Raw genomic sequence first — 14018 nt, 5'->3', positions numbered from 1 at the left:
AAATCCACCCCTAAGCAAATTCACATTTGAAAGTATAATGACCTGACAGTTCCTGTTTCTGGGGACAACCTACACAGGGTAAGCAAATAGGCTTAGGAAGGCCAGGACGATTTGGCAGGGAGGCGGAACGGGACTTGCTTTGTGAATCCAAATAGGTGAGGATGCTCAATGACTGGCCTCTTGGTAGCATAAGAGTCATCCATGGTTTGGGTCCTGAAGTTTTTCCTGTGGGAGAAGGGGAATGCCAGTCCAGTCCCTGTGGCCCTGGGAGTTGGGAGTGGAGAGTTTTCTTCTCCATACTATCATGGAAACTCAAGGAGAAGGAGGGTCATTTTCTTGAGAGTAAATAAGAATGCCTGGCCCCATCAGCGCTCTGCCTGTCACCCAGTACACCTAACCACAGGTTCAGAAGCAGGCGTCTCCACAGGCCTGGTTTGAGTTAGTAGGATTGTTACTGGGGAGGATGTAAAAGAAAGGTCCCCATAATGAATGAGGAGTGGTTTCAGACGGAAAACAATGTTCTAGAGTTTGAAAGTTTTACCTCACTTCATTTAATTTTTCCATATTGTTTTTCTCTTGAAAGGAAGTGATTTAGCCAAGCAGGTCAGTCTCTGATGAAACTGAATGGAGTTGAGAACTAAAGGCTCTGTTTGCTAAGCTCTCGTTTGACACCTTTTCAGCACTGAGCCACAGGAATCTTTGCTGCCATGCCTCTGAGATCAGTGGCTTCTGCCTCATGGTCTGAGGGGAAAGCTGTTCTTTGATCATTTGACTTTATTTACCCAGACTGGACTTCAGGGTGTAATAAGCTGTAATATGTCAGTGGTGTGGTAATGCTAGGTATTTTGTCTTTTACCAAAGTAGTTGATTATAATGCACTGCTTAGGATTTACTTTCTATAAAAGGAATCTTTTTTTGCTTTTATGTGTTTGATTCACACAGTGCTGTTTTCTCAAGTCCTGTTATTAAGTGGTTACATCCAGAAAGCAAAAAATATGCTGAGGTAGTATTTTATTGGTGGACATCTAATATTTTCACTAACCATAACTGTCAGATTGTCCTGATTTCTAAGGGCCCTAACTGTAAAAACTACACAGAAAATGTGGCCTGTCGTGGGAGTCTAAACAGGCCTAGAGCCCATGGGTCACCTTCGTTTTCCTTTTCCTCTCCAAGGAAGGACTGTAACCCATACATCCTTTCTCTTTGAATAATTGAACCGCTCTCCTTTCCGAAGCTGGAAATCATCATTGTGATGGCATTGCACTGTCACAATGGGATTTTAGCATCTTGAGCTAGTTCTTAGCCAAGTGTTGTTTAACAGGGCCTCTATAACCCACTTACAATTGACATTTTGTAGGTAACATCTCCATAATATATTCTTCTTTTTCTTCCCTTTTCACCATCTTAAGTTTTACCCCTAAATTGAAAATACTGAAGCACTAAATAATAGTATCTCTCATTTTTAGCTTTATTCTTTGATTTTAATTGGAAGATGGTTATTTACAATAAACTCAATAAATAAATGGATTTTTCTCCATCAGGTAGCTTATAACAGCAGCAAGAGTGTATTTGTTACATGTTAGAGTTAGACATAGGGGATTGTGATTTTTGGGTCAGAGCTGAATTTTGTGTGTTCATTTTATCCTCTGAAGAATAAATGTAATTAATTCTAGTTTTTTCTTCAAGAAATGAGAAGTCCAAAAGATGGCAAAGAGGTTTAAAAATGTCCTAAGAATTTAAATTGTAGAAATTTGACACATGACCATAAAATTACATTATATAATTTGTGTATGAATATGTAATATTATTTTTAAATGCACATAGAAATTTTTCCTTCCTCATATTAACTCTGTGTCCAAATCATTATTTGCCAAATAGATATTTTTAAACTATGTTTTTATCTCTGGCATTTTAATACTAAGAGATTTGGAGGTTTGAATTCTGATTATTGGTGCTTTTTCATAAGAATTATTATTTAAGTCTCATTGCCAATTCTTGGCTAGCTAAATGCTATCTGTTCTTATACAGTGAACTTAATCTGTTCTCTCCCTCCATTTATCTTAACATTTTTTACTTAAAAGGAATCAAAATTTGCTCTGATTAAGCTAATTTATGTGAAATGTGTTTATCCGATATATTATCTGCATTCTATTCTTTTAAGCTTACCTTGAATCTGTTTTTAAAAATCAAATGTCACTGGCCCTGATGAAGTTATTTTCATTTCAGTCACATTTTCACTTCATCTGATAATTATTTAGCCAACTGGATTAGCTGTTGAAGAATTTTGATGTTTTATTCTTAAACCCAAATCCTTTGCACAGCTTTCATTTTTGGCCTTTTTGCCATTAATGAAGTATTATGAATTTCCAAGTTGACTTTTGAAATGATGTTTTGAATTCCTAGTACCCATGTCATCCTAACCTCCCACCCACCTGACTTAATTACTCTGGATATCTTCAATTTGACTCAGAAACTTCTTTTACTCATGCTGGAGGAAAAACTAGTCTTTTTCTCTGTTAAACCAAGAAAACAAGTCCTGCATTCATTTCAAAATCAGAATATACAGAGGTAACTATCAGCTCTGGTAATTTCTGTGTTACCCTTCACTCATTTTGACATGAGTGTAAGATCTGTAAAGACACTTTACTATTACACTATTACCTGTATCTAGAACCTGGTCTTTAAAAGAGGCCCTTTGTGAATTTTTAGGCTAAATTTTGAGTTTGGGAAGACATTGTGAAGGGTAGTAGAGGGAGTAGAAACAGGGAAGTGGATGCTCGTGGGAGTTAGGCGAGGGAGACAGGATTTGGAAACTGGGAATGGATTCTTCCTGGTCTTACCTGCATCTTGGCTTTCTGAATAGTCCCTTGGATTCATCCTACTGTGTCTGTAGAAAGCCTAAGTGATCAAGTAAACCGACCTACCAGATGATACGAATGGAGAATACAGCTTCAGCATGTGCCCGTGCTTTCCTTCTTCCAGGCTCTGGCTGGGGAGAGGACTGTTTTTTCTGCTGTCACGATGTCTCTCTGAGATACTGTCACTCCTGATCCTTCTCAATTTTCTGTTTGTCAGCTCATCTCCTTGTGTTGGAAAATGCAGCTTACTCAGCCATTTCTTCAGCATTTGTAGATTCTGGCCACTCCCAATAATCAGATTAATGGTTGCAACACATCACTTTTTACCCCCAACTGAACTGAAGTTGTTCGTATAGTTCTCAATTTATTACCAAGGAGGAAGTGATATAAGCCAAAGGCTGCTTTAAGAGCCATGCTTCCTGCAACACCAAGTTTATTTTAACAGATTATGTCACAGTGTTGTTATGCTTTTATCTTTGACCAAAGTGTTTATTTTGAGAAATGATTATTAAACTGCATTAAAAACATACACATTGTTGCAGTCTTGTCTTGGTTGCAGTATTAAAGGAAAACCAGGCTAAGTCTGGATAAAATTGAACATGTATTTCCATGTCAGACTTTCTACCATTTTGCTTGTTTGTATTGATCTCTCTTGACATGGTCTTCTTTTATTGAACACTATCCCACACCTCCCGCCCCCTTACTCTCTTTTTCTCGCACTTTTTTTTCCCCTAAATTCCCTTCCCATAGCTGTATGTGTTAAGGGCAATTGTAAAAGGAAACCAACTTATATTAAACCTGCCTGGAGTCAAAATGTAATCTAACACCTGTAGTCTGCAATTTGTCATCACTTCATGGATACTTTTTTTTTTTAATAACAGATCTTTTGAGTTTTGACCTTAGGATACTGTATAATCCAAAAAAAGCAACAAGACTAAACTATAGTTTTTAATAAGTCTTATAATGTTAGGATGTGAAATTATAGCCATAAGAGCCAACTTAGGTAACATCACTGCAGTTAGAAACTGCTGAGTTATAATATGTCTAAGACAATGTGTTTTGCCTGTAAAAATATCTTTGAATGATAAAATCAAGAAGCAAATTAAGAAAGTTGCTCAATTTCTCTGAAACTCATTTTCTGAGACCTTGCTCTTTTGGCTCAAGTAAGGATTTTGATTGTTTTTAAGCTTTGTTTGTGTGTTCTGTTATTTGAAAGACAGGGAGATAGACAGTCAATCAGAAATCTCTCATCCGCTGGCTCACCCTCCAGCTATTCACAGTAGCCAAAACTGGATCAGACTGAAGCCAGGGAGCAACAACTCCAGCCAGAGCTCTCACATGTATGGCAGGGACCTGCATACTGGTACCATCACTTGCCACCTCCCAGACTGCTGGAGCTGTGGTTTGAACCTGGGAGCTCTGAGGTGGTGTACAGGTAGGCAGAGCAGTGTCTTAACCATTTCGTTAAATTACTCCATTAACTGTAGGTTCATTCTAAGTTTTATATTTATTGTTTATATTTACCGCTGAGGTGCAGAGCTGTGTGTAGAATGCGATTTAGATAGCCCATAGGTTTTCAAACATTTTGGTATTGGGGTTCCCTTTCATTTTTAATATTGAGGACCCAATGTTACCATATTAGAAACTCAGATTTTTCTAAAATATTTGCTAATTGAAAAGTATAATATAATGCAGATTTATAAATGGTATATTTTATGTAAAGTAATTTCTTCAGACAAATAATGAAGGAATACAGTGTTTTATTTTATTTTGCAAGTACCTCAAAAGTCTGGCTGGGTGGAACATAACTGGGTTCTTGTAATTGCTTCTGTGTTTAATTTCATATGAAGTCTGATGTTAGCTGAACACAGCAAAGAAAATCAGGCCTCAAACATATAACTAGAAAAGGAAAGAAAACTTTAATGGGTTCCTATTTATTGTGATACTATCCTTTGAAAATACTTACTATATGAGAAAATGCATATTATGAAAAAATTATGCATGGGTTCTACTTTTTATTACACTGAAGTAACCATCTTTTATTTACATTTTCCTTGAACTTCAATTACACATTTTATATGTAGTTTACTCTTAAAATAACAGGCACTTACTCTTTCACAAATTTCATTTGAATTATGCACAAAAACTTTGATTAATTATCCTTAGTACTGTTAAAATATATTCTTGGTGGCATCATGTTGGCATACTGGGTTAAGCCACCAGCTGCAATGCCAGCAGTCCATGTGGTGCTGGTTTGAGTCCCAGCTGCTCCGTTTTCCACCCATCCCCTGCTAATGCACATGGGAAAGCAGTGAAAGATGGCCTAAATCCTTGGGCTCCTGCCCCATGTGTGAGAGACACAGAAGAAGTGTCAGGCTCTTGGCTTTGACCTGGCCTGGTCCTGGCTATTGTGGCTGTTTGGGGAATGAACCAGTCAGTGAAACATCTTTGTCTCTCTCTTGCACTCACCATAACTCGCCTTTTAAATAAATAAAATAAATCATTTTTTAAAAAGACATTATTTTCTCTGAACTTTGAGTGGAAGAAATGCTTTTCTTTGTTGTGTCAGTTATTTAATATCCCGTCATCGTATGGTGAAATTAAACAAATCAAAATACGTATGATATTAACTCAAGAGGAACTTAGACAAAAGTCACTTGCTTGTGCATTCATCTTGTATTGAGTTGCCTCCTCCTGTAGGATCGGTAGCTCTGGGCAAGGCTCACTCCTGTGGGTTGGGTTTGTCATAGAGAAGCAGATGTGACCACCTGGGGAACTTTGTTTCAACCTATTACCACACTGGATCAACCACCCTATACAGTCACCTCCTCAATAATTTCTCATTTTCTCTATATAAAACAACCACAAAGTCTTGGCTTATTATATGTAATCCAGTTCACCCCATAATGATACAGTGAATTATATACTTTCCTAAACTTAATCATTCAAGATCTCACTTCCTTCCCTGCAGGCAAAAACCATTATATTTTACACATGGCTCCCAGCTGGTTTTCATTGAGGCCTTCAAAATCTATTTGAACACCGAGAGCTTTAAGAAGAGCTGCTTTATCTTTCTTAGTCAGATTTTGTCATGGTCCCTTTAGGTCCTTTTGTTTTCAGAATTTTTGTGTCTTGAAGGCAGAGAAACAACATGTGTACATACTGGAAGAGTGCTCTGTGGGTGCGCAAGGACCTTTTGAGTTTTATTTTGAATTTGGTGTCTCTTTTGAGTATATTCTCATTCTCCATTGCCATCTCCGTGCCCATTTATAAACATACTTGTTGTATTTCAGCCCAGAGAGATTCTGACAAATAAGAGAAGGGGCTCACTAGACTTCTAGTTATTTGTTTACATTATCCCCATAACCTATTTATCCAGCCTCCATTATTGGATATGGAACCTCTTATTTAAAAGCTCTATAAAGGTGTAGGTTCAATTATTGTTGATATTCCATGAATGTTTGATAAATGGGCACACTTTTTTAAAAACTCTGTTAACCCAGAACTGATTATTTTAAGCACAAAAATCCTTTTAGAATAAGATAAGCACTTTAGGTGAAGAAAAGCAGTCCTCAGTTAAATGTAAATTAACCTTTCTTTTGAGGATAGATGTGCCAGTGCACATTTCTGGCTGTTTTTATGATAATGTTACTATTTGTGATTCTCTCATGAAAGTCCAGCTAGTATATTACAAGCTGAGTTTTTCTTTCTTGGTTATATGAATATTTTCCATTCTGTCTACTGACAGTAGCAGTTTCCAAGTTCTGTTCTATTTTTGGCTAGATCTGATTGTGATTGCAGTTCCTTGTGATGGTTTTCTGTCTCCCTGACAGTAGAATTCTTGGGTCCTCCACCCTGTGGCCCTGGCTGCCTCTCAGTTGGTTTCAAGCATCAAGCCATCAGCATAGGTCCTGGGATGAAGGAAAGGCTGCCTACTTGTGCTGTTCACTATTGCCTTGCACAATTGGGCACTAGAAATGTGGCCTCTGACATAGTTGGCAGGAGCCCAATTCATCTGAGACATCATGTACTGTCTTTCAGGGTGTACAGTAGCAGGAAACTGAAACTGGAAGCACAGCCAGGACTAGAACCCAGGCACTTCAGTATGGTGTGTGGACGTCCCAAACCCTTGTGCCAGTACCCATCCCACATCCACATTCTTTTAATCAATATCCAAGCTAATATAGAGAATGTGGTCAGTGCTTCCGAAAGCTTGTTTCCCTCTCCCTTTAATCCCATAAGCCCCTTAAGTTGCTTTTTGTTGTTCCAGGCTTCTCCTATTCTTGTCTTTCACATAAATGGAAATCTTTTATATATTCCTAATTTCACTCAACAAGAATGTGACTTATCCACTTAGTGTGTATAGCAATATATTATATATCTAAATATAGATTTATATATATAAAATAAATCTAAATACCCTTCCAAATATATATGTATGTATATATATACACATATACACTTATATACACACACATATGTGTGTGTGTGTGTGTGTGTATATATTCTTTCTACTACTGATATACACTTGATTCCTTTCCGATTTTGGGATTTTATGGCTTGAACTGCTGTGATGAGGTGGGTGTTTGGTGTTATCAGTTGTTACTTGGGGTGCCTACATCCCAAATCACAGTAGTTAGTTGGAGTCCAGCCCTCCCCTTCCAGTCCAGCTTGCTACTAAAGGAAGGAAGTAGACGATGGTTCAAGTACTTGATCACTGTCACTCAGGCAGACAGAGTGAATTCTGAGCTTCTAACTTCAGGTTAGCCAAGCCTTTGCTTTTTTGGGCAGTTGAGGAGTAAGCTTCTGGATAGAAGCTCTTTCTTTCTCCTTCTCATTCGTTCTCATTCTCTCCCCACCACACACACACTTTCTCTTTAATAAAATAAAGTAAATAAAATTATTATGAGCCTACCTTTTGGAGGACATTAGTAGGTACTGACAGTCAGGATTTTTTTCCCTCCTTTGAGTCTGTTTTGAGAGATGGGAAGAAAATAAAGTGTCCCTGGACTTGGGCAGTTTTTTGTAAAGAGCAGTGAAGATGCTCAATTGCATTTAACTTAGAGAAAAATTACAGAAAAGTATAATCTGGGTTAAAAGAGATATAGGAAAAAGCATATCTCAGGTAAGACATTCTGTTTTCGATGAAATAACTATGATCTCAAAGTAGTTGGCCAGAAGTGTAAACCTGACTTGGCAGATGAGCCTTGGGATAGGACTGCTTAGAGAGCCATCCATCAGGAATGAATGACATTGACCCCAGGATACTTGCTTGGGACAGAGACCACACTCGATTCCTTCTGATGAGCAGTTCTGACAGAAAGACAAATATTCAGCTAAGTGGGAGTTCAGAAGCCGGCTTTGTATGGGAAGCAGCTGAAGGACATTAGCTTAGGTCACATGTGAGAAAGTAAAAGGCGACTCAATTCTGTGCTTCATTCAGAAAAGTTTGAATGGATTTCTCCTGTTGAGGGACAAGCATCTTAGAAGCATTAAGCTCTACTCTGTTTTTGCTCAGAGTATTTTTACCACTACAAGGAAACACTGTATGATATGAAGAAAAACTCATAACGATTGTCTAGAAAGGAAATTATGCAGTCCCCATACCAGAGATTGTCTTAGAATATTGGTCTGCCTAGAATAATTACAACATTTTTTGCAGGGAGTGAAGATAATTGGAATAGTTGAGAATCATTTAATCCAAGCTATTAGGTATATTGTATTTGCAAGAGGGAGACAAGTAAGAATGGCAGTGTAGAAAAAAAAAGTTACGTGCTTCTGGCGGCCTGGCATCGCTTTAGAGATGCTCTTCGTGTTATTCTGTATTTTGACTATGCTCACCTACCTGGAAGATGTTAAGATGCTACCTACTTTTCCTTCTGTAGGCACTGTCATGCTGCCCTGCTCACTATATTACATCGTCTCACCAGCAACTAGGTATTTCCTTTTGCAGATAACTTTTCTTTCCCCTATCGTACATCTCTTTAGAAACATCTTTCTAATCTGTGCTGGGCAGTGGTATTGTCGTTGTGCTCTGGCAACCTGCTTTCTCAGACTGACACAGCTCCCGGTGCGTATGATTTTCTGTTTAGAGGATTCTCCTGTATTGCTGCTGCATCTTTCCATTACATTCTTGATCCAAATTAACCCCTTGTTGAAGAAGTGTCAGGATTCTATTAATTAATCCAGACAGAGTTCTGAGAACTTGTTGGCACAGAACATGAGTGCTCAGGGAGTGTCGTTACTGGCGTCTCTATGCCATGTTTGGTTCTCTGCACATCTGTGTTACTACTGCTCAGTTCTAAGAAACAGGAGAAGGTAAAACAGGCCAATTGGTTGGATCTAAAGAGAGGAACAAATGCTATCATGCAGAAAGATTACAGGAACTTCAAAGTATAGTTTTGGAAAAACCTCTTTAAATCTAACCAATGCACAATGGAAAACCCCTAAAGAACCAATGTAATTATTCCATTAAATGGAACCGTTATGCCGACTTTTACTACAGAAGGCAAGCATAATTTAGAAAATGGGGCATTTTAGTTCTCTTTTGTTTTCCAATTAACACAATTGCTCTAATAAGGAGTGCTCGTGTTTGAGTAGATGTTCTTCAAATATGTGTGCTGGACATAATTCCAGCCCCTCTTGCCAAAGACTGAAGTCCTCACCTGTGGACATCAGGCTTTGTTTGTTACAGAGCTCGTGCTGCCCAGGTTATGGCCTCAGAGCAAATACCTCCCTGCCCTCAAAGCTGACGTGAGCAGCACAAGCCCCCCATGCAGCTTTTACTTTCCCTGCTGGGTATAATTAAGTCCTCGGAGCAGCGGAGCTCTCACTTTTTTGCTGATGCCAGCTTCCCACATCAGACCACATGAGTTTACTCTTAGTTGGAAGTGGGAAAGAAAATGCTAAGAACATTCATTTTAATTGGTCAATGTTATTTGGACTTAGTGCCACTGTTTTATGGTGCCGTGGTTTATATTTCTGTCTGCTACCAACATTCAGCTTGTTAGGACAGAGAATCTTACTTGCTCATAATTATTCTTTTGATGATGACTTTAGATTATTGATAATTTGAAAGGTTGAAACACCTGTTTATTGTTTCTTTCATTAGGTATAACAGTGTCATCTGTCATAATATTCATTAAATTGACTATGAAAGCTTGGCATTTTCACAAGAGTGAAAAAAATCATTATTTTTTAAAATCAGAAGGCACTAAGAGTGGGATGAGTGACAGAGAGGTATTTTTCCTTAGATTCCTGCTTTGATGCTTATTTTTCCTAGCTTAAATGATGGGTCATACAGATGGTACATGGTGGTGACAAGAACAGCTAGGGGCATGGGATGGTGGGTCAAGCAATTCTTGACTATAACTAGGCATTTAAAAAAAATGTCTGCACTGATAGAATTGCTTCCCTTTGGACTCCAGAAAGTGTTTAATTTGTTGTTCTAACATGAAAAAGATTATATAAAATAGGAAAAGGAGAAACGTGTGTGCGTGTGTGTGTGTGTGTGTGTGTGTGAGATTTGGAAAGTGACTTTGCTATTCAGGGTCTTGGGAAAACTTGAGAAGTGATATGTCAAGCTTAGTGTGGGACAGGCAGCTCTTGCTGCCAAAGCACATTTTGATAGGACTGCTCAAGGCAGCCATGGAAGCTGTGAGGCATGAGTAGCAGCCAGGCTTCCTTGTCAGAGTCTGATGCTACCTCCTCTCTCTCCAAGAAGTCCTTCTCATGTGGCCAGTGTGAGAGCCAGAGCTCAGGTCTTATGACAGTCTGCTGTACATCCTTCTTTCCTTCCTCTTTGAAACATTTACTTACTTATCTATTTATTATTTGAGAGAGGACGAGAGGGAGATCCCTCCTCAAATGCCTTCAGTGGTTTTGCGGAAGGGGCACAAAGCTGGGGCCTGGAAACTCAACATGGTCACTCATCCTGGTAGTGGAAGCCCCTGCACTTGAGCTATCATTTGCTAGCCTGCAGGTTCTGTAGCAGCAGGCCACAAGCAGAGGCAGGAGAGGAAGCCGGGTACTCTCGTGGCTTACCCGTTCAACTAGATGCTCCCATCCTCTTTAAGTCAGACTGAAGAAGTTACTAAGTCAACGTTAGAATTTCATGCAGAAAGAGTGCTGACGAAGCACTTATGAACATCAAGAGCCAGTGGGGTGCTGCACCAATGTGGGAGACCCAGAGGAAGTGCCCAGCTCCCTTGTGGCCACTGGTGGAGTGACCCAGCAGATGGAAGATTTTCAGTCTCTTCCTCTCTTTCTGAGTCTGTCTTTCAAATAAGTAAACCTTACTTTTTAGAGAGAATTTTTAAAAACAAATTAGGAGGTGTGCCCCAACACAGGGTTGATTGGTTTATGGTGATGCTGAGAAAGTCCATCTCCAACAGGTGTGACTCCAGTCCTGGATAAACAGTGCACAGTTGTAAGGGCTGGTGCGTCTGAAGGTAGCACTGTGGTCCCATGGTGACTTTCTGTTCTGTTGGTTTATCAGGTTCTCCACAGACAGCAGTCTCAGCCGGCCAAGGAGAGCTCACCTCCCAGAGAAGAAGCACCACCCCCGCCCCCTGCGGCCGAAGACGGTTGTGCCAAAAAGCCCAGGTCTCGCACAAAGATCTCCTTGGAAGCCCTAGGGATTCTCCAAAGCTTTATTCACGATGTGGGCTTGTACCCCGACCAGGAAGCCATCCACACCCTGTCGGCCCAGCTCGACCTCCCCAAACACACCATCATCAAGTTCTTTCAGAACCAGAGGTACCACGTGAAACACCACGGGAAGCTGAAGGAGCACCTGGGCTCGGCGGTGGACGTGGCCGAGTACAAGGACGAGGAGCTGCTGACCGAGTCGGAGGAAAACGACAGCGAGGAAGGCTCCGAGGAGATGTACAAAGTAGAGGCTGAGGAGGAAGGCGCCGACAAGAGCAAGGCAGCGCCAGCGGAGATCGACCAGAGATAATGTGAACTGCCCTGTGGTCAAGCAATACATCACTCCAAGGATGTTCTGTTGTAGTTCCTTAACAAAAAAACAAACAAACAAAAAAAAAACGAAAAAAATTTTTTGCTTTATTTTATTTGTGTCTTTTTATGTCTGTCTGTTTTGTTTTTCTTACCTTAAGTGACATTTCTTTGTTGCACAGGATACACCTATAGACTATGTTCAGTATTTCTGAATCAGACATAGCCTTGGCAAAGACACTCAAAGTGTTACACATTTGCAACGGACTGGCTCACCGTCATGAGAATCACAGGAGACTCTGCCTTCATCTGCCTTGCACTTCCAGAAGAGACATCAGCAAGTCCAGGATGAAAAGACCTACGGAGTCAATGAAGGAAGCTACAAGTGTGTGTGTGTGTATATGTATATGTATATATCTCTATATTTACATATATATATATATTAAAAATTGCATGGGACAGAGAACTTTACAACCTGAAAGAATAGACTGTGAAATGAGTTCTTAAAGAAAAGACTTGTTTATGTATTAAAAGAAAAAAACACACAGAAAAACCACTTCACAGTGAGTCGCTTTGGCTTTTTGATAAACTGCGGCCTGCTGTCAGGGTGGGGTGACTATTTTTGAATTCCTATTTATTTTTTTGTGTTTATCCCTGATTTTATTATTTTTTTAATTCTTTGGCTTCCTATCTGGCAGCTTAATGGGTAATTTTTGAGGTATGTATTTAAGAAAAGTAAATCAACACTGCCAAAAAAAAAAAAAGAGAAAGAAAGAAAGGAAGGAAGAATGAAGGAGAAACAAAGAAAGGAAAGTGACAAAAACACAAAAATCAGGGCGCATTGAAATGATACAAGTCAAATTACTAAAGACACAATGCACACTTAAAGTGACTCAATAAAATGACTTGATACATTCCGTTATTCAATTTGTCATAACTGTAGTGAACGGATGCTTTTCTGTGGAATTCTAAATGAGTGAAGCTGAGATTCAGTGCAGAGAACACTTGTCCATTAGTAGTCGTGAGAAAATGACATTTTGATGTCGGACAGACGGAATTCCAAGTATGAGCCACATTTTGTTGTGAACTCTATTTAACTGCTTGTGGCTTCAAATATTAGTAATGAATAAGCCTGCTCATTTAAACGTTGTTGTTGCTGGTTTTAAGTTTTTGTTTTTGTTTTTTGTTTTTGTTTTTGTTTTTTTTACTAGAAAATAGTTCAGTGTAATGTTAACTTAGGAAAGAAGTTGCTGCCCTGTTAAAGGGCTCCCGCTCAAATAGATCTCCATCCGATGCCTCTCCTGAAATGGCATTTTTTTTACTTCTGTTTTACTTTAGTACTTCCTCCTCTTCCTCACACACATCCCATCCAGCTACACCAAGCTTTGGCAATCCCGATCACCCAAGCCCTCTGTTCTGTCCCCTGGTATGGCAGCCCTAATACAAACCTGGTTTTGCATCACTGTGCAGCTCCAGGCAGTGGAGCAAGTGAAGCGGCTGTAGTAGAATCACCTATTATTTGTCAAAGGAAATGGCATCCCAGTTACCTACATAGCAATTACCTTACATAAAGCAGAACTAATGCCAACTGGCTGCTCAGTGGAATGAACATTAAAGCTGCGATCTAGAGTTCTCCAAAATCTCCTTCCGCTTCCTAGCAAAAATACCAGTAGCATTACTTTCCACTTCTGCTTAACAGTAATTGCAAGAGGAGACCTCACCTTCAGGACTGGCCTAGAGAACCTAATCCATGCTTTCCATGGCCATTACACGGTCCCACGTGGTTGGAATTTTTTTTTTTTTTTGAGTTGTACTCTCATGCAACCTTGTAAAAGACCTCATGCAATATCACTTTGAAAGTTATTTTCTGTTTACTACACAAACATTGTAATATAACTGTTAATACTATTTATATATTTGAAAGGTATAAAAGGTAGGAGTTAAAAAAAAACCTCTATGTGTAGATATTAACTCAGAACTTACAATATACAGGGAGAAGACATGTTGCAATACAAGCTAATTCTAGCTGCTCAGTAACCTCTGGAGTTTTTAAAGGGACCTTTTCCTGTACTTTTTCAAATAATGATGTTGAAAAATGATCTTGACATGAGCGTCCTATACCTTTGCCAAAGGATGGTTGTTTGCAATTCAGCGCTGGGCCCATCCTTCCTCCGTCTGGAGTATGCTGCAGCTTGAATTAGA

General features: G+C 39.3%; 1 protein-coding gene across 2 annotated transcripts in view; it reads left to right on the top strand.

Annotated features, from left to right (window-relative positions):
- SATB2 (SATB homeobox 2) overlaps nucleotides 1-12594 on the top strand; it is a 175832-nt gene extending 163238 nt beyond the window's left edge. For both annotated transcript variants that reach the window (XM_004576949.2, XM_058664796.1), the window contains exon 11: nucleotides 11356-12594. In XM_004576949.2, coding sequence (XP_004577006.1) covers nucleotides 11356-11817 — 462 coding nt within the window. In that variant the 3' untranslated portion in view covers nucleotides 11818-12594. The remainder of the gene's footprint in view (nucleotides 1-11355) is intronic.
- Nucleotides 12595-14018: the final 1424 nt, after the last annotated feature.

The sequence above is a fragment of the Ochotona princeps genome, chromosome 5, assembly GCF_030435755.1.
Source record: "Ochotona princeps isolate mOchPri1 chromosome 5, mOchPri1.hap1, whole genome shotgun sequence".
Lineage (NCBI taxonomy): Eukaryota > Metazoa > Chordata > Mammalia > Lagomorpha > Ochotonidae > Ochotona > Ochotona princeps.
The sequence above is the reverse complement of the archived record's forward strand: the minus strand, read 5'-3'. Positions and strand labels throughout refer to the sequence as shown.